General features: G+C 46.4%; 2 protein-coding genes across 2 annotated transcripts; one reads left to right on the plus strand and one right to left on the minus strand.

Annotated features, from left to right (window-relative positions):
* Positions 1–456: 456 nt before the first annotated feature.
* Positions 457–6,352, plus strand: CCNDBP1 (cyclin D-type binding-protein 1; the record flags this gene model as incomplete). The annotated part of the gene is made up of 9 exons (XM_010073227.1): positions 457–536; positions 1,151–1,232; positions 1,623–1,719; positions 2,906–2,979; positions 3,286–3,362; positions 3,832–4,085; positions 4,502–4,562; positions 5,525–5,571; positions 5,952–6,352. Coding segments are annotated over 9 exons (881 nt in total), but the record flags the coding sequence as incomplete, so codon positions are not given.
* A 577-nt stretch (positions 6,353–6,929) lies between these two features.
* EPB42 (erythrocyte membrane protein band 4.2) lies at positions 6,930–16,752 on the minus strand. The gene is given in 14 exon segments (XM_010073225.1): positions 6,930–7,080; positions 8,008–8,141; positions 8,574–8,734; positions 9,049–9,369; positions 10,204–10,260; positions 10,263–10,430; positions 10,753–10,856; positions 11,216–11,354; positions 11,720–11,897; positions 12,301–12,423; positions 13,113–13,231; positions 13,839–14,069; positions 14,711–14,896; positions 16,743–16,752. Coding segments are annotated over 14 exon segments (2,082 nt in total).
* Positions 16,753–18,312: the final 1,560 nt, after the last annotated feature.

Genomic DNA, 18,312 nt, shown 5'->3' on the forward strand with positions numbered 1-18,312 from the left:
CTGCGGCGGAGGCGGGTGTCCGCGAGATCCCCGGGGGGCTCTGGCTGGGCTGCTGCGCCCGCCCTCCGCTCCAGGGCAGCGTCCAGGACCGAGCCGTTGTCACAACTGGATTTTTGGAGCCTTTGCTCTTTGTCAGAGCACCGCAGCACATCCTGGTGAAGGCACCATGGGCCGGGACACAGTGGGATCGTGGGTATCGCCACCCGCTCAGTAAAAAAACTGGAAGCAAAGGAGAGATGTAGGACACGTGCAACATGCGTGACACAAATACCCCCTGGAATTTTTCTTTTTTTGTAGCGGAATTTAGTTTATGTCTTTGTATTGCTTGGAAGGAAGAAATGGTAATCAAGCAGTCAGGCAAAGTATCATCAGAGATGTTGCACATCTAACTGCTCTGTTCTTATATCTTCTACCAAAGTTGCGTTCTGTTCTTTCCTCCTATTGAATACTTTCTAGGTCAGACATTCAAAGTAACGTCCCAGGAAGCTACGAAGCTGAGTCTGGCATTCTCAGGGCCTCCACCGACTTCTGCAGAGGTGAGTGAAAGCCCCCACAGACTGTGAAACCGCAGTGTGTATCACAGGTTTCAGGTGTCTCTTGGTTCACTTGACTAAAACAAAGTAATTTGGTTCAGCACAAACAAGGGATGTTGGTATGAGCTATGCATTGTAGAGCGTATTAATCCAATTTGAGAGTTACCGAGGGAGACATACCAAACAGAAGTATTCTTACATTCTTTTCTTTACCATCTACACCTGGTTACTGGTAGAGACAGGATGTTGGACAACACAGACCTTAGATCTAACAAAGAATATGCAATATTTTTGCAGTTAATTGAGAGAAGTTTATCACACCTGTGTTTGTAGGAGAAAAAAAAAAGACCTCCAGTTCAGAATAATGACCTAAGCTACTTCTGCGTCTCTGATGCATGAGAACCATGGCATGTTTTGTTACCAAGTCATGAAGCTGCTTATGGTGTATACAGCTTGCTTACTGTATCTTCTTGTTGTGCTGTATTTGTTTCTCAAGCAAGGCGTCCATTACTGTGCTTCCCTTTTCTCCAAGCAATCTGAATGTGATTGTGAGACTTGCTGAGTGCGGTGCAGCCGTGCACTGCTTACGGTTAATCATTTTGCCTGTCTGTTTTCAGGATTGCCAGAAGCTGAGTGAAGATGTCCAGAATGCCATTCTTGCAGTTGCCACGGTGTACTACTGGCTCCCCAAGGGCCAAGGTGAGGTAGTGACGGCAGGGCAGTCACCACCTTATAAAGAAAGCCAGTATGTCAGAGCCTAATATGAGATCTGGCATCTGGAGGAAAGCAAGTTATCATGAGCAGATAGTCCCGTTGTCAGCTGTTCTGTACACTTCCAGCATGTTTATGGGTGAACCACTTGTCTGTCTACTCTGCAGATTTTCATCTGTGAAACAGTGATAACGTAGGAAGTTGAGCAGTTGATTGAACATTCGTATTTATAAAGTGTTCAGATCCTTGTCCAATGTCCTTTTGGAACTGGAAAACACATTGCTTCCTTCAGAATACTGGTAACTTCATTGATACAGTTTTTCTACGCAAACGGAGCAGTCTGTGGCAGCTTTCTTGCTCTTTCTCAATTTCAACCAGGTACTACTCTTCGGAAGATGGTACGAGATGCTACCACTGAAGTAGTGGAAGGAATGATCCAACTCACAGAAACAATTCTCAGTGCTCCACTGGAGAGGTACTAATTTTCCAGAAAAAAAGGGAAGAAAAAGTTACAAGTATACTTGTTAGGAAGCTGCAAGTGCAGACTGCTTCCTAAGGGAAGGAGGGAGGCAGAAGCAGAGTGTTGTGGTGAGGCAGGAAGAGGCAGTAGCCTCCTCAGCAGAGGCCCTGTCCCCCAATGTCTGAGTGAGCAGAGCAGTGCTGGTGAGGGTAGTGAGAGTCCAGATCATCAGACAAGCCCATAGTGATGAGGTCAAGCTGGAAAGGGAGAGCGGCAAGTCAGGGTTGGGGTCAGGTCCAGAGAGAGTAGCCAGTATCTGGCACCATCCAGTGATGGCCCAGCACACCCATTACAGTGAGTTGGGTCTGAGGTCAAGGCAGGAGCGTCAAATCAGGGGGGTCAGGGTCCAGGTCAGAATCAAGGGGCTATGAGACTGGGTGCAGACATAACAGCAACCCAGCTGTGATGTAGCACAAACAGGGCCCAGTGGAAGAATCTGAGGGTAGAAGCATCTCCTAGGGTAAGGAAGGGCTGGCCCTCACTTCTAGCTTTTTTCACAATATGTCCTGTTAGCAAAGGAGCTGACCGTGTGTTTAGCCAACTAAACTCCTAGAAGGGTGGAATACACTCAAGGCCCTGGCCGTACCCTCTGGTCCCAGTGACTGAATGGGGTACATTTGCCTACACGGAGAACAGATTTTCATCCTCTCTGTGGCAAGGAAAGACATGGTGAGCAGAATTCCCGTGAAGGTGCTGGATAGCAATCGCACTCTTGGGCAGCTTTTGGCCTTGGAGTGAACTGTCATGCACAGTGGTTGCACAACTTTGTAAAGCTACTTATTGTACTGCTGTGGTCTGCTTCCTCTCTTCACAGATTGCATGCTACTGCCCTTAGGCAGAGGTCAGCAATCTCTAATACAGACTTCTGCTTTGTATAGATTCTAAAAGATAAATAATATGCCAGAGCACCTTGAGAGGCCTTTGTGAGAGGGTTCTCCTTGTTCCAATGAATAATTAAACTCAGGAGGAGCCAGCCCTTCTTGCTTCACACAGATGTGAGATACTAGTGACAAGCTGGTTGGTGACATCTTTCCAGCAGAGCTTCTACTAATGTGCATCATCTTTGGTGCAGAAAATAAAAACACAGTCTAGCAGAGTGGCGTTATTGAGTCTAACTTTGGGGGGCTTTGCTTTGTTTCAGCTTGTCTCAGGAACAGCTTATATCAACTGGTGGTGTGTGGGAGGCATGTGAGCAAGTGTCCAACCTGCCACGAGGTGAGCATTGTGTATGCAGAACAACAGAACTAGGAAGTGTTGTCTTGGAATATCAGTAGCCCTTGCAAGGGGCATTCTAGCTAGTACAATGAAGGTTCACTCGTTCTGCAAAACCAGACTGTTTTTGAAATCTATAAGCTTGGAGGCCTGGCCAAATTCTTTGCATGGCAACAGTGCAGCTCTGAGCTCCGCAAAAGGTTTGATCCTATAACCTCAAGATCTAGTGATTGCAAACCTAGGTGAACATTGTTGCAAGCTCATTTGAATCAGTGCAGTGTCACATTTTTCATCCTTTTCCTTTTGCAGATAACCAGGCTGCAGTTGTGTCAGCTCTAGCTGTGTGTCTAGGTGTGGTCAAGGATGCTCTGGAGGAGATGGAACATGTAAGGAAGCCCCAAAGCCTTTCAGGAACCTGCAGTGATAGTTCAGTGATGGAACACAGGGATTGTTTTATATACAAGCTTTGATTTAAATTTTTTCTGATATGAGCTAGATTATTGTATTTGCATGGATCTTAATGAGTTTTTAAACTCAAGCCTGGTTTACTTTTTATAAGGTTTCCATAAAGCCATGTCCTGAATTGGGGGAGGGGCGTCAGGGCGGTTTAGGTTGATGTAAGAATGGCACTATTTGCTGGTTTCTTGCCGTTTGCTCTGTTGAATTGGGGTGGGGGATTAGTTTTCATAATCCAGTCCTGCTAGGATTAACAGAATCTGGCAACTGAGATGCTGGGTAGAAAGAGATTCCTCCATAAATTATTTGTATGATTTCTAGGTTTTGTTTTCCCTTTCCTTATGGGTATTGCTGGAATTGATGTTAGGTTCTGGGTTTTCAGTGCATCTGTGTTCTCAGGCTCTGATGGAAGGGCAAGACCCCTACAGTGACATCATGGAAGATGAAGAGCTTGGCTTTCGGGGCAACAGAGATACATATTGGTCGGAAGCTGACCGGAAGCTGCTTAGCTCCTGCATGGGATTAATGAAGGCTTCTAAAGCTTGCCTTAAGAAGGTCTTAGGTGTAGTGAAGGCTTATGGCAAAGCTGATTCTCCAGAGCAGATCGCTCAGCTGGATGATCTTGCAGACATTGCTAGTGAGATCAGTCCAAGGTAAGCAGGTCTCTCCCTGTGCTGCATTTTGCTCTGGAGCAGTCCCTGTCTTTCTTGCGGTCTAGAGAAGGTATTAGGAAACCCTTAATGATAGTGAAGCTGTGAGCAGGTGGTGGTGGAAGCAGGTGTGGTGGAAGACTACTGCGGCGTAGGCTGTTGGGAGTTGTGCAGGTTAGGAGAGGAACATGTGCTGCAGTGTGGGGTGGAGCTGTGGCCATGTCTCAGTGTAAGGTGAGAGTGGCACGCAGATGTTTGAGAAGGCAGTGAGGAGCATTGCACGGGTAGGACTGGTATTGTCTCCTTGTCAGGCACTGCTGTTCCTGACTTACATTCAGGGTGGGTGTAGACTTTGACCAGGATATGCAAGTTATGCTATCAGGACCTTTCTTTCATTGCTCCCCTCTCTTCTGTTCTAGTGTTGATGAGCTGGCACTGAGCATGTATCCACCTGTGAACGAGTTGGCTGTGCGACTCAATGTAAGTATTTGCTGCCTGCATGCGGGTCTGCTCTCTTTGCTGTAGAGAAGGGGAGGGAATCGAATTGAAGGGATTAAGTGACTGTCTCAGTAACAAATTCTTAGGGATGAAGAGTCCCTTTTGGTTCTTGCACACTTAGCTTCCTTCAGGTGGAAATGTATTCCTCATCTTTACTTCTTCAGGGAAGAGCTGAAACTTTGGTTCTGAACTGTAATCCATAGAGACGTCCAATGACAGCACCTCAGGAAAGTGAGGTCTGAGGATGCTGATGCACTGCATGTCTACTTTCTTCCTTGGGTAGTGTAGACTTGCTCAAATAAAGTTATCTAAATTAAAAATCCTCACAGTGAGTGTGGTTAAGCAGCGAAATGAGCTGTTCAGAGCAGCAGGGGAGTCCCCATCTTTGTCAATACTCAAAACTTGACTGGGCAAGGCTCTGAGCAACATGACTGAATTTTGGGGTGGGCCTTGCTTTGAGCAGGAGAGTGTATCAGATGACTTTCAGGGGCCTCTTCCATCGTATATTAAGTACGTATCTTCTCAGACTTGAGATTTTTCATTCTTAATTCTGGTTTCATGCCTTTGGTCAGTGGCTTGATTTTTGGGGCTAAAGAAAAAGGTATTGCTTAATATCAAATTGCATTAGTCAGTCACTTGTAACTTCATGCCTTAATATCAGTTACCAATTTCTAATAGGCTTATCTTTTTAAAGAAAAAATCATTTTAATGTAGGCTTTAAAAAACAGCCTGTCTTTATTTTCAGCTGTCCCAGCCAGCAGTAAGTAGGTTGGGAGACACTCCCAGGATGGCAGTGATAGATAGCTTCTGCATCAGGGTCTGTGGCAGTTTTACTCATTCTTGGCTGTTTTGGGCATTTCTGCACCCCCCTTTCTTTTCCAATACTGCTGAGCCCCTTTCTTTCCATATTTGTCTCACTTTATTTCCCTTTTGTTTCTTTCTAGGCTGCCAAGTTGGCCTCGGTATTAAAGAAAGTCTTAGAGATTACAAAGTGAGTATGAGTTAGTTTTGTAAGTGTGTGTTCCCTGCTATGAAGGTTGATATCTTTCTGCCTTCTGTCAAAGATGACTCATTTCTAGACAGTAAATGCTGGCATTTTGGAATAATTATGTTATCCAGTCACAAAAGGATGGGAGTGAGAAAAGGATGGTAGGGATGGAAGTGGCTCCCACTGGAGACACACACGTATGTTAAGGTTTGGGACTAGATACATGGATGTGGGTTCTTCCTTGCTCGAAGTATTCTGGGGCTGTTGTGGTCCTGTTTTAGTGCTGTGGTAGTTCAGCACTTCACAATACCCCTGTGTTGTCTGGATGCATAGGTATAAGACACCCAGGAGGCTTTCCTAATAAATTTCCTCCACTTTTGCAGGACAAGCCATGTATGTCCACCATCAGAGGAAGGCTGGGTGCAGTTTCTAACTGGTGCAGTAGATCACAACATGAACAAAATCAAGAACTTCACACAGGGTCAACTTTAGCTCTTCCATGTCTACATGGGTTGCTGCCCCTGGCTCTGGCATGCTTTTCCAGTGCATCTTGCTGTTCTCCAGCTACTGGGAGAATCATGAGAACAGTGTTCTTAGGAGAGAAGTTTACTGCCACTTGGTGAAACTTTCCCAGGAAGTTGCTCTTTGTCATTGCAGAAGGTGTCATTTTGCTTGGACTCCTGGGATGGTGCAGTGCTGCATCTTAATGCTGTGAATGTGCGCCATTCTTCAGACATTGCTACTACTATGGGGTTCAAAGAACAATAAAATATTGATAAATTTGCATGAATGGCTTTATCTGTTTTCACCTGGCAGAGGATATCTACAGAAGGAAAGGGTCTTGCTTATTTTGCAAGCAGCTTGCTGATAAAAATATGCAGCACAGCTGCTATTTCCTGGCTAACCTTAGAGAAGACTGAACTATGTTTCTCTTTTCAGTTTCCTCAGAAAGTAGTAGAAAATATTATTTACTACTTTCCTAATGTCAAGGATCTGTAGGGGGATGAGAGTGTATCTCCAAGGAAATGCTACATCTAGCATAACTTTAAAGTTCTAGGGTGTCCTTTTTTGCCACAGGTAGGGAAAAGGATGAAGCAGTGGTGGGTTCAACTTGTATGCATGGTGAGAAGTGCAGCTTGAGCATTTAGCCCGTCTTTGTCTCAGTGAGGTTCAACTTACCAACTGGAGAGCAGGCATGGTGGCAGGTGGGAGAGAGTTGAGTTTGTACAAATAATCAAAGTCAGACATGGTTTTAAATATAACTTTAATTAAACTGTTAACATCTACACTTGCCTAAGACCGGGGCACAGATCATGACCACTCTTGTAGACAGGACAGCAGGACCTGTTCTAAGTTTGGCATCAGGCAGCTGCAATGTCGGTAGTTTTGTAGCTGTTCAGGTTCTGGAGTTGAAGGCAGGTAAGATGTGCAGTGAGTCTTCTGGGCCCTGCGTGGGTCGGGGTGAATGGGATTTGCAGCTGTTGAGTGCTTTTAGGTTCCACAGAGCCCAACCTGAAAGGTGAGAAGGGGTTATACAGGAAGTATATGTGTGTTCCTCTGTGTTCCTACTTCCCAGGGCCCGGGAGATGCATTTGCAAGACAGGAGTGTGGTGTCAGAAAAAAGAAAGGAGAAAAAAAAAAAAAGAAGAAATAGAAAGTGGCTAGCAGTGATCTAAACTACCACAATGGAATTGTGATCTAACAGTAGTTGAGGAGGGAGATATGAAAGGAGGGTTGAACTCCCCTTGGAGGCATCTAAGGTTACTTTGTCCTAATGCAGCTTCTTGAGAGAAATGTGGGGTTTCTTCATGTGAAGGAGAGCGTGCCTTTTTGGATGACCCTTGGCTGAGTCAGGTTTGCCTGGTTGTTCAGTAGAGAAGGGGAAGACACTGTTAAAATTGTACCTAGGGGCTGTCTTTATTGCTGACAGTGGTAACGGGTGGAAAGATGTCACAGACAGTGTTGTTTTACCCCACTTACGGATGTTCAAGTGGCTAGCTAAAAAGCAGTTAGTTTCTCAACAGCAAATAATAGTTCTAAATTTCACAGCTCATTTCAGCGACCTGTAACTGTTGTCTTAGTGTGTATTTCTGCCTGAGTCTTGTGGTACTTGTTACCCTTTCTGTTGGCAGGAGACTTTCCTTCTGCTCTCTAGGCCTTTGGGGTTGAAGCTTTCACAAATGTCATACTGGCTTCCCCTTATGTATTACACATCTGTTGAAGTTTCTGTTATCTGGCTTTTTTCCTTTTTAGTGTGAAAACTGTATTATCTGTAAATAAAGGATGGGATGCCTGGGGCTTTCATGATGTAGCAGTTTCTTCCTGGCACGTTTTGCCTGCTTATTTTTGGGGAGAGCCTTTCCTGTGCAAGGGTTTCTCTAGCTTGTATTGCGTCTCTTTTTCCATTTACCATTCTTAGGTCAATCAGTTTGCACTTACCTGTACTTCCTCTGTCTGTAAATGAGCCCTCGCCCTGCAACCACGATCACACACTTCTCCAGGGGTTCAGTGAGAGGGTTCAGGAGGCTGATATTTGCTGTGCTTGGCTGATACTGTACCATGTTTTCTGGAAACTGTTGAAAGAAGGAAATGAGCTGAAACTGAGAGAAGGAGAGAGATTCTTCTGTGATTAAAGGGAGATAAATTATTTTTTGGTGCCAGAGGTCTCAGCCTGAGCTGCCAGTTGCCAGAAGAGGCAACGTCCAGCTTACTTTCCTCTCAACTAGTCTTCTGCTGCAGTTTTCTTCTGCAACTTCTGAACTGCAGACTGGTGAGTGAGTTAGGAGTCATTGCGATTTCCTAATGCTCACACACAGTCATGGTAGAAGTGGGAGTACTGTACACAGCAGTGTGGCACAGCTTGCCTTTCCCAAACCGATGTCTCAGTGCTTTGAAAGAAGACAGTGTGAGGAGAGCCACTCAACACAGCAGAATGTTTTTGCTCCTTATGACTATGAAAGCTGTTTTCTCACTACGGCAGTAACAGAATGATAGACCAATCTAACCTCAATAGTGAGAGGGGGATGACAAATGCTGATCTCTTCCTGTGCAAAGTATACGTAGAAGGAGTCCTCGTCTCTCAGCATGGCAGTCAGCCTAAGCAGATGGTTCTCTCCCAACTCTTTTCTGTACCGTGAGTAAGGCACAAAGACCTGCAGGTTGTTAGCTGGAATAGAGCAGTGAAATACAGATGACAATGCAGATGATAAGTCAATACAGTCTGGTCTTAGCCTGCATGGCACCTAGGAGTGTTTAGTGCCCAACATTGTATTAAAAGCTGCAGCATTTAAGAGCTTAAGTGATCCCGGCGGGATTTGGAGATGCAAAGTCTCTTCAGGTGATATTGCCAAAGTGTTTTATTTCAATCAGCTACAATCAGCTATTCAGCCAACCTTCTGTAAACTCACGGCTAAGTGCAATTTTCATGAAGTGAGAGCACTAGGTATAGTTTTCTAGCCATGCACCCGGTAGAGTCCTTACCTTCGTTGCTTTTGAGGATAAAATGAAACTCTTCCTTCCAAAGTTGGGTAACGGGCACACCGTCATAATGTAGAGACTGGGCCCCAACTACCAGGTGAGTAGCCTTTTCTCCACCACTGTGGTTGAACACTTCGATGGAGAGTGGAACATCTTGTCCCAGTAGCAGAGAACTCTTTGACTGGAGGTGGATGAAAAGGTTAACTGGGTCTTCAAGGGTAGTAAGAGTGGAGCTAAACTGTGTTTCGCGGCTGCTGCTGGTTGTCTCAAGTTTCTTTATCTTTCTGTAGGCTTTGTCAAGTACTTCTTTTTCCTGAAGAGAACCTGTCACAACAAAAGGGAGCACATATTTTACTCTTCTTTTCTGTTTACTCGTGTGAAGCTGTAAATGCAGAAGGATGGCATTGAATTATCCTGGCAGTACTGTAGATGACTGTTTCGAAGAGCGTAGAGAGATTCTGGTTGTGCTTCTGGTTGGAGCAGTTCAAGAATTTCATCTGACAGGACATTCATTGGATGTACTTGAAAGGTTCTACTCGGAAAGATTTGTCCCAGTTTTTAAAGCACCTTGGTGCTAACATCTATTAGAGTAAAAGATGCAGTTGCCTTTTTAACTGCAGCTGTAGCTGGGGCGCAGCAGTGTGTTCTCTTGGGGTGGACTGCAGCCCAGGGGGCAACATGCCGTAGGCCGAGAGGGGATAGTAGGTCTGGGTCAGGGAAACAGCACTCAGATTCTGAAGGGGGAGCTACTTTTTGAGGGAGGGATTTAGACAATATCTAGGAGCACAACAGTCCTTTTCAGAAATCTGGAGTCTGAAATAGATGTTTACATATTACAGGGGTAAGGGGAGGTGAATGTACAGAGTGTACCTGTTCTGTACAGGTAACAGGAATCAGGAAAGAAGGTCTTCCAGACAGGAGAGTGGCTGGTGAAGAAAGGCCTGGCCTTCTAGAGGAGGTTAACGTAATTAAGCTGGATGAAATTTAGGGTATGGCCTGTGCTTTGGTTCTCTAGGCAGCAAGAGCAAAGTGTTCTTCTGCCGTTCAGGAAGGGGAAGTAGAAGTGGATGACTTCTGGTCAGGCTCTGCTCTCTGGCCCTTTCGTGTTCACTTGTAACACTGGCAGGGACTGTGCTCAGCCGCTTGCCCACCCCGTACCTTCAGGATACTTGTACTTGTGTGTGATATCCTCGCAGCGTTCACTGCCGACGCTATGCCAGTGTACTTTGTCCCACCAAGAGCGGGCTTGAGGGTGTCATCTGCTTTCTGTATCCAGACCTGGCATTTGGCATTGATGGCAGCAAAGAAGTAGCAGACATCATAATCAACTTCTGTGTCTCCTTCCTTGATGGCTTGAACAGGGGCAGGCCCACAGAAGGATGGACCTGAAGAGAAAATGTGTCCCAGTTAAGATTCAGATGCTTTACCAACTAGTCCCATACCCAGTTTAGACCTATACCAGGAGTGGTGAAGTATCTAGTTTGGGAGGACGCTAGGGAGCAGTGCTGTGACAGAGCTCCTAGAGCTACACAAGCTGCACAGAGCAAACACAGATGATGATGTAGTGCTTAAGGTCAGCACGGTGAGTCCTTGTCCTTTTGCATCCTTCCATTGGAAATTGGGGAAGGAAGGAATATTGAACTGCTTTATTTGCTGCTTGCTTCACTCCCCGCTTCACACTCCCCAAGCCCATCTTTGATATCTTACCTTTGCTTTTTTCCTGGCAGGTGGCATCCAGTGCCTGCCACCCGCTGTACTCTGGTAGCAAGTCTGCTCGAGCCATCCAGCATTCATTCCACACGTGGAAGGTCCTGCGAGAGACAGCATCCTGTGCTCATACCAAGGACCGAGCCCTGAGGTAAAGTTTTAGCCAAACCACAGCCAATTAATGCTCCTTTGAAAGAGCTGAGTGCTGCTAAAGAGAGCAGAGACCACAGTTTATGACACAAGAGGAGTTTCTCCAGCTGCTCTGGGTCTCATTCTTCCTTTGTGGGCACTCTGCAGTCTGGGTTGAGGCAATTTCTCAAGAACAGGTCATGTAGACAGGATTTCATCTGAGCTGTCTCCTGTCCACCTCCCTGCAGCCGCTTACCTCTCCCCCACCCCCATCACTCTCCTAGATCCACATACTGCCTCAAGTTCTTGCTTGGGCCCTGCCGTGTTTTCTTACCAGACACAGGCATTCTTGTCTTGTGTAAGCAGCGTCCCATCTTCATCATAATACTCATCCACGCTCAGGCTGCTCTTAGTGTTGTGAGCCCACGTGAAGCCTGTGACCACCCTGGTAGGAATTCCCAGGCACCTCAGAACTGTGCAGAAGAAAGAGCTGTGAGTCAGTTGTGCATCCTGCCCCGCAGGTGCCTCTGCTGGTAGGTGTGGAGCCTTTTTTGGTGCTAGGCCTATGAGGAATGGCACCAGGCCGGCTGTTTGGACTTTGCGAGAGGCATTGCCCCTTCAGGAAGTAAGCGATTGCAGGTGTGTTCAGTGAGTGGTGCGTGCTGGCACTCTTATCTCAAAGCTGGCGATGCTGAACATTGATGGGGAAACTGAGGATCTGCCTCTCACCTAAAGATTAAACCTTATGTTACTGGGATCTGTGTTAATCCAGGAATTTAGGCTTGTGCAGACCAAATCAACCTTTGCTCAACACAAGAGCCTTTGACCGCCACTGTACCTGAACACATGACTGCAGCAAACACCCAGCACTGCCCGTAGCGGACAGGCTTGTATTGCGATGCAACCCACTGCCGGAGAATGGGGATGCTTCCCAGCCACTTGGAAGGGGGTGTCCCTCCGTAGTATTGCCCGGTCCTGCATTCTGCCAGGATTCCTCTGAACTCATCGCAGTTCAGCTGCAGGGAAGGAGGAGAGAAAGATGGATTAAGGAATTGCATCTCTTTGGTAGGTACACCTCGTCCTGTTTGATGAAGCTACTCCAAAGGCAGGTGAAAACCAAAAGGATTTTTTGTGCAAAGCATGAAGGTCATGGCTGAGCAGAACAGGTGCAAGAGTCTCCCCTGAGATTTATTCAGTAAGTGTACTGTCACTGCTAAGAAGCTTCTGCAGCACTACTTGTCTGCTGCAGGAATATCAAGAAGGGCTGAAGATGAGCAGGAGGTGTTGTTTGGAACAGCCCTGGGCAGGCTGCTTCTTTGGTTAGTGGGTTGCCATAAACTGGGACTGAGAAGATGCTAGCCTCTGCTCTGCGTTCGGGTCTTCTCAGCTAGGGCCAGGGCTGCTGTCTGCTCTCCTTACCATGGCAGCAACTGTGCGGCAGATGTAAACAGGGTTGTTGCGCTGGGTGTGATCCTTGTTCCGTTGATGACGTTCACCTACATCTAGCAGTGTGAAGCAGATGTCAACAATATCCTCCTCAAACTGAAACAAGAACACATAATTTCAGGAAATTTGTCCTGAACATTTTTTCTTTTGAGTCCCCACAAGGGTTTGTAACTGTGCAGATTATTTCTGCCTTTCTGCTGATAGTCTTGTACAAGGGGGCTGTGGAGGAGAGCTCCAGGCAGAGGTTTGGAGGGGGAGCACAACATGCTAAAGGCAGACCTACAACTTTATTAAAGCAAGGTGGGAAATGCATTAGCATGATAATCCATCCCCTGATTGAGGGAAATTGATACTTTTCTGGAGCACTCTCTAGGTTGACACAGAGGTACTTTTGTGATCTGGTGGCACTAAAGTGGAATAAAATCCCATTCTAATCACTGGCTGTGTCACATGGCCTTGGGCAAATCGGAAGATCTACTTGTCCTTACTCTACTTGTAAAATAGAGATGGTGTTACTAAGCTCTGTAAAATGCTTTTATATTTGTTGATGAAAGGAAGGCACACAAAGCCCAGATAGAGACCAATGCATTTCTTCATAGAGGACAGCCTGAGAAGGTCCCTGTTCTCCTGCACAGTCTTAGTCAAAGAGAGTGAGTGCAGAGAGCAAGTTCTTTCATCAAAGCCAGAGTATGGAAGTGGATAGCATCCTGTACACACATGAGATATGCATCCTTCCTCTGCTGGTCCCTATAAGGGAGTACAGACATCTTTGGTGTGTTGCTTACCTGACTGAAGTCCCAGGGCTGTTCTAGGATTGCATTTTCAGTCCCCCAGTAGATGATACCCTCTTGGTTTAAAATGTACTCCTGCCGCTGTGCCTCGTTAGCCAAGAACACCTCATCATCTAGATCAGAGGAAAAAAGCATCGGGAAGAAAGCATTCCTGGTCTCAGATGCACTTGCATCTCTCTTACATCAGCAGACCCCAGTGCACTCTAGGGACTTCAGCGGTCCCTGGCATTCTGCCCTGGAAAAACACCACGGATCCTGAATCAGACCAGAAAGAAGAATTTAATTGTCACCTCTCTGTTTCCTTGTTCAAAAAGTTCCTCCAGACTTAGGCTACTGCAGTAGCTAGCTCTTTTACACTCCTAGGTGTTGACTTCTCTGTTCCTAAGAAAGATACAGTGGCCTTAATCAAACCAATTATAATTTTGACTCATCTTAAAATCTTTATTATAGGAAACACTTTATCAAACATTTTTCCCTTAGCAGGAGGTCGGGGCTCTGGCAGTGGAGGACTCCAGGAACAGGGCAGAAGTGCTGAGGCAGGCAGCGTTGAGCTTTTATTAGCCCCAACCTCTTTCCTGAGATGCTGTGAGGAGCAGGGCAGAAGTGCTGGGGAGTGCTGGGTGATCCAGCTGAGCCTCCATGGAGGCAGAGTGCCAGAGCTCAAAAGCTGTTTTTGTGAAGTGACTGATCCCAGCCCGCCTTTCTTGTCTGACCACATACCTTGGCACCAGGGGTTAAAGAGAAGGGTGAAGTTGCCCAGGAGACAGTAAGACTTGGAGGCGTGTAAAAGCAGAGCGTACTGGCCAATGGGAGCGTTGGCAGGAGCGTGCACAGAGATGGTCCAGAAGCATGGGTCCTGCTCCTCCACTGCTGCGCTCCACTGCTTCTGGTCTCCCAAGCTGGAGATGGGAAATTCCATCTGGGTTCCATCTGCTTTGGAAGGATGTGATCCTGCAGCCAAAGAGATCTGGTTGTGTCTATTCCAGGCTTGCACCCTCCTCCCATGCAGATTGCAGGGACCTTATCTGGAGCCATAGCTCTCCTTTCCTGTTCGAGAGTCTTAACCCTTTAGCAGCTTAATGCCTAGTGAATCTTCCTACGGTTAATACTGCACTCAGGCCTCCATGTGTGAAAGCAGGATGTGCATTTCATAGATTTGTAGAAACCAGTAACAGCCAGAGTGGCGCAGACCTGCCAAATGCCCAGATTATGGTAAAAGAAGCTGGGGGTGAATGCTGCTGCCCTTCTCAGGGGTCTCTCTAGAAAACACTCAGTAACATAACGTCTGTGACAGGCTAGCTACGTTTGGACATTCCTAAACCGAAAGCCAGGATTGAGGAGAGATTCCGTGAGATCACAGAGTAGTGAACCTGCATTGGTCACTGTGCTGCAGTGACTTCTGGAAAGAGATCTACTTTCGACCCTGCAGTCCCAGCAGCAGGAGGCTCTACTCTGCCTTAGATAAACAGTTCACTGGCCTCATTTCTGAACGTGGGTACCTCTGGCCAGTTCTGGAGGTGGCTTTTGCCACCAGCGCTGTTCTTCAGGTGTGTGGAGGACCAGAGGTCTGATAAGTATGGTAGGGATGTTACCTGTCTGTACTATGAGGAAGGTCCTCTTCAGCTGCTGCAGGTAGCTATGTATTGGAGCCGAGAAGCTCACAGTGATGGTGAATGGCTGCCCCCGCCTCACCATGAGCCTTTCAGTGCTGATTTCTTCTGTGTGGTGGTTATTGTTGTTCATTGTGATCTTGAAATCACATTTTTTGATGCTCAGACCTGTAGTGTGAGAGGACACAGAATGAGTTTGGGGCTGTGAGCTGCCCACAGTCTGTCCCTGGACCACATCCCGTGGCACACAAACAACTGGTCATGTATTTCTCCGCTCAGACAGTGTCCCCTGCCTTTCAGACTTTCTACCCAGTAACTGTAAGGGCCTTCTCTCTGAGCTTGGTTGTTCCTGTGTCAAGTAGCTAATGAGCTGCCTTTGCTTATACCTTGGCATCATTAAGTGAACCCAGTGATTATGCAAAAGCTCCTTCCTGCCCAGGAAAGGACATGGAACAGACCTGAGCATTCAAGTAATACAGATGTAGTTGGCACTGAGCATGCCCTGTGACTACATTTGGAGTCTTACTCTGTATACTCAAGGGCACTGGTGGCATCAAAGCAGCATCCATCCATGTGGATACGTGGTTGAAATTGTGCACAGGAGACAAGCTATTACACCCCACTTGCAATGTGGGTGCAAGCTCTTCCAGCACTTACTGCATTATGTATGTCTGATGTGCACCAAAGATGAGCAGTTGCAAACGTCACTGCTGGTTTGAGCGCAGTGTGGCTGTAGAGTCCTCGAACTATGCTGGATCACAGCAAATCAAACACTGGTTGTTCCTTCTTTGCACCACTTTAGCTGGCAATCTCACACCCAGGGCTGCAGGAGACAGAAGAGCTCCTCCTCCTCCTCCTGTCTCCTGCACATGCATCATACAAATCATATGTGCTTCTGTCCAGCACCAGAAGGGAGAAAAAAATTCTCACAATTTCAGTGGTGCTCAGTGGCTGTAGTGTGATCATGTACTTGCACTTTTCTTTGGGATTTGGTAGTGTTCTTAATCTTTCCAGACTTCTTGATGAGAAGCAGATAACACCCTGTTTTTTCTCAGCCTTGGGATCATCCTGACCTCACTTATCTCTTCAGCTCCCAAGTTGTCACTTAAGATCCTTGAACCTGTAGGTTTTAACTGCTGACCCTTATATGACACATCTTTTCACCTACCTCCTCTTGCTGACCCAGGCTCCTCCCTTTGTTCCAGCTAAAAGCCATTGCTCCTGTGCTGAAGCGACAACTACTACTCCTCACAGTTTTCATTGGTCTGATCTCTCCTTATGTCTAACTTGCCTTGTCCTCTGCATTGATAGCTTCTCCCGTTGCTGTTGTCCCTTCTGTGTTTGTTGTGGGAGTCCCACTGGATTGTGTGCTTTGTTTCTTTTTTCCCATATGAATTTTATCATGCGTTGTTTTCAGTGAATGATTCTGCTCTGGCTGTCAAATCTCTGTACGGCTGGCCCAGTTCATAGCCCGGCACGAGTTTAAGCTTCACGGAGCCAGCTCTGAACTCATATATTTTCTCCTCTGTGATGAAGATATCTGTTCTGGCTATCTCATAGACTGACTGGTGAGTCATGTGCAGTCTGGTTTCCTCTCCTTCATATGACATTTCATGGATCCTATTCTCACTTTCTTCAAGGTTGCTTGGAACCTGGACCCTCATCTCTCTGCTTCAGTTTTGTAGTCTGGCTTACCTTCCCTGACCCCCTACCCCCATCCCCTATGTTAAGGATAATTCTCTTGCCTTTGCTTCCAAACTCTTACAAAACCCTGAGCTGCCTCTTACTGCTTCTCTCAAACTCTTCTTAGGCATTGATACCAGCTTTTGTTTGCTGTCCCTTTTTGTGCAGTCCTCCATGCAAATTGAACTCCCTTAGCCTTTAAAACTCCTGCTCTGTGAGCAGCTCACCTTTTCTACAAGCCTCATGAACACTGTTTTGGAGCAGGGACGGTTGTTTTTCCTGACAGACAACTGGCAAATGCTTGGGACTAACCAAAGAGATTTTTGCTTACCTTGGCCCATGTCTAGTTTCCTGTACCGTGCAGGTCTTCAGCTCCTGCTTGCTCTGGTGGGCGATGGCTCCTTCCTTCAGCTTTCTTTGAAAATTATCCACTTTCAAAGTTGTTTGTTCGATTTCTTTATACAGGGTGGGACATGATGTTGCCACCTCTCCGTCAGCTTATCTTGCTGCCCTGCTGTGCAGAAGTTGAGGACTCTTATCTCTCAGACCACACTGAGGAGCAGAAAGGGGTGACTTTTCCTACCTACAGATGACGTTAAATTCCACAGCGGGATATGAAGCCTTTAAAGACAGCTGGTGACAGTTTCTTCAAAGAGCTGTGCATTGGGGACCCCAGAGTAGAAAATGCAAATCTTAACTTGTCTCTAAACAATGCACAGAATGCACCTCAAATATGAGTGTTGAAGAGCTGCTCTCCAACACTGACCCTAAACTACTTAGATCCTAAACCCTTCCAGGAATAAAAAAAAAAAAGGTCAACACATCTATTGCCCTTGTGCCTAAGTCGAAAAAAAGAAACCACTTCAAAATGAGGAAACTTGTTAAAAGCAACAGCTGAAAAAGGTAGAACTTCTGTAGCGTAATGCAGACTATTTAAAAATATCACGCTGGAGACTTGGACTAAATACATTCTTAAAGTTGTCATAATATAAAAGGAAGGTCACTGCATTGATAAATAATTGGTCAAAAGACAGGAAATAAGACAGCAGAAATAAACAGTTTTCACTGTGACCTGAGTCACCAGTAGTTTTGCAGAAATCTATGATCTTCCACAAATTCATGAATTTGAGAAGCTGATAAAAAGACAAGAGGGGTGTTGTGCTTTGACCCTGTGAGTGGCAATCAAACACCATGCACCCACTCCCTCACCCTACCACCTCCCAGGGATAGGGGAGAGAATTAAAGGGGTAAAGGGAAAAGAGACTCGTGGGTTGAGATAAGAACAGTTTAATAACTGAACTACAATAAAACTGAAAATAAAAATGGTGATAATAATGATAATAGTAATATATACAAATAATAGACGGATATACAAATGAGTGACACACAGTGACACTGCTCACCACCCGATGACCAAGGCTCAGCCCATTCCTGGCTAATGATCCTGGAGCAGGGAGAGTCCTGAAACTGCACTCCCAGGTCAGAAATAAGAGCCTGAGTGTCTGAGAGACCGAGAGCTGACTGAGAGAGCAAGACAACCCTGAGAGACATGACCCAGAGCAAGAAGTCACCTCTGGACAGAGCCTAATTCATATATGGGGCATGATGTGCATGATATGGAGTAGGTCATTGGCTAATTTGGGTCACAGTCCTAAACCTGAGGTCGAATCCCAGGCTGGTCACTGGGGCTGTGCTCCCTCCCAGCTTCTCCTGCGCTTGCAGACATGGGCACAGAAGCTGGAAAGTCCTTGACTGTCCTCCAGCAGCTGTAGCCATCACTGTGTGATCAGCTTCTGCTCAGCACAAACCCAAACACAGCCCCAGACTAGCTGCTGTGAAGAGAGTTAACCCTGTCCCAGCTGAAACCAGGGCAGGTGGCAAAGCTTGCGCAGTTATTCTGA

This window comes from Pterocles gutturalis, unplaced genomic scaffold (genome assembly GCF_000699245.1).
Source record: "Pterocles gutturalis isolate BGI_N339 unplaced genomic scaffold, ASM69924v1 scaffold8182, whole genome shotgun sequence".
Taxonomy (NCBI): Eukaryota; Metazoa; Chordata; class Aves; order Pterocliformes; family Pteroclidae; genus Pterocles; species Pterocles gutturalis.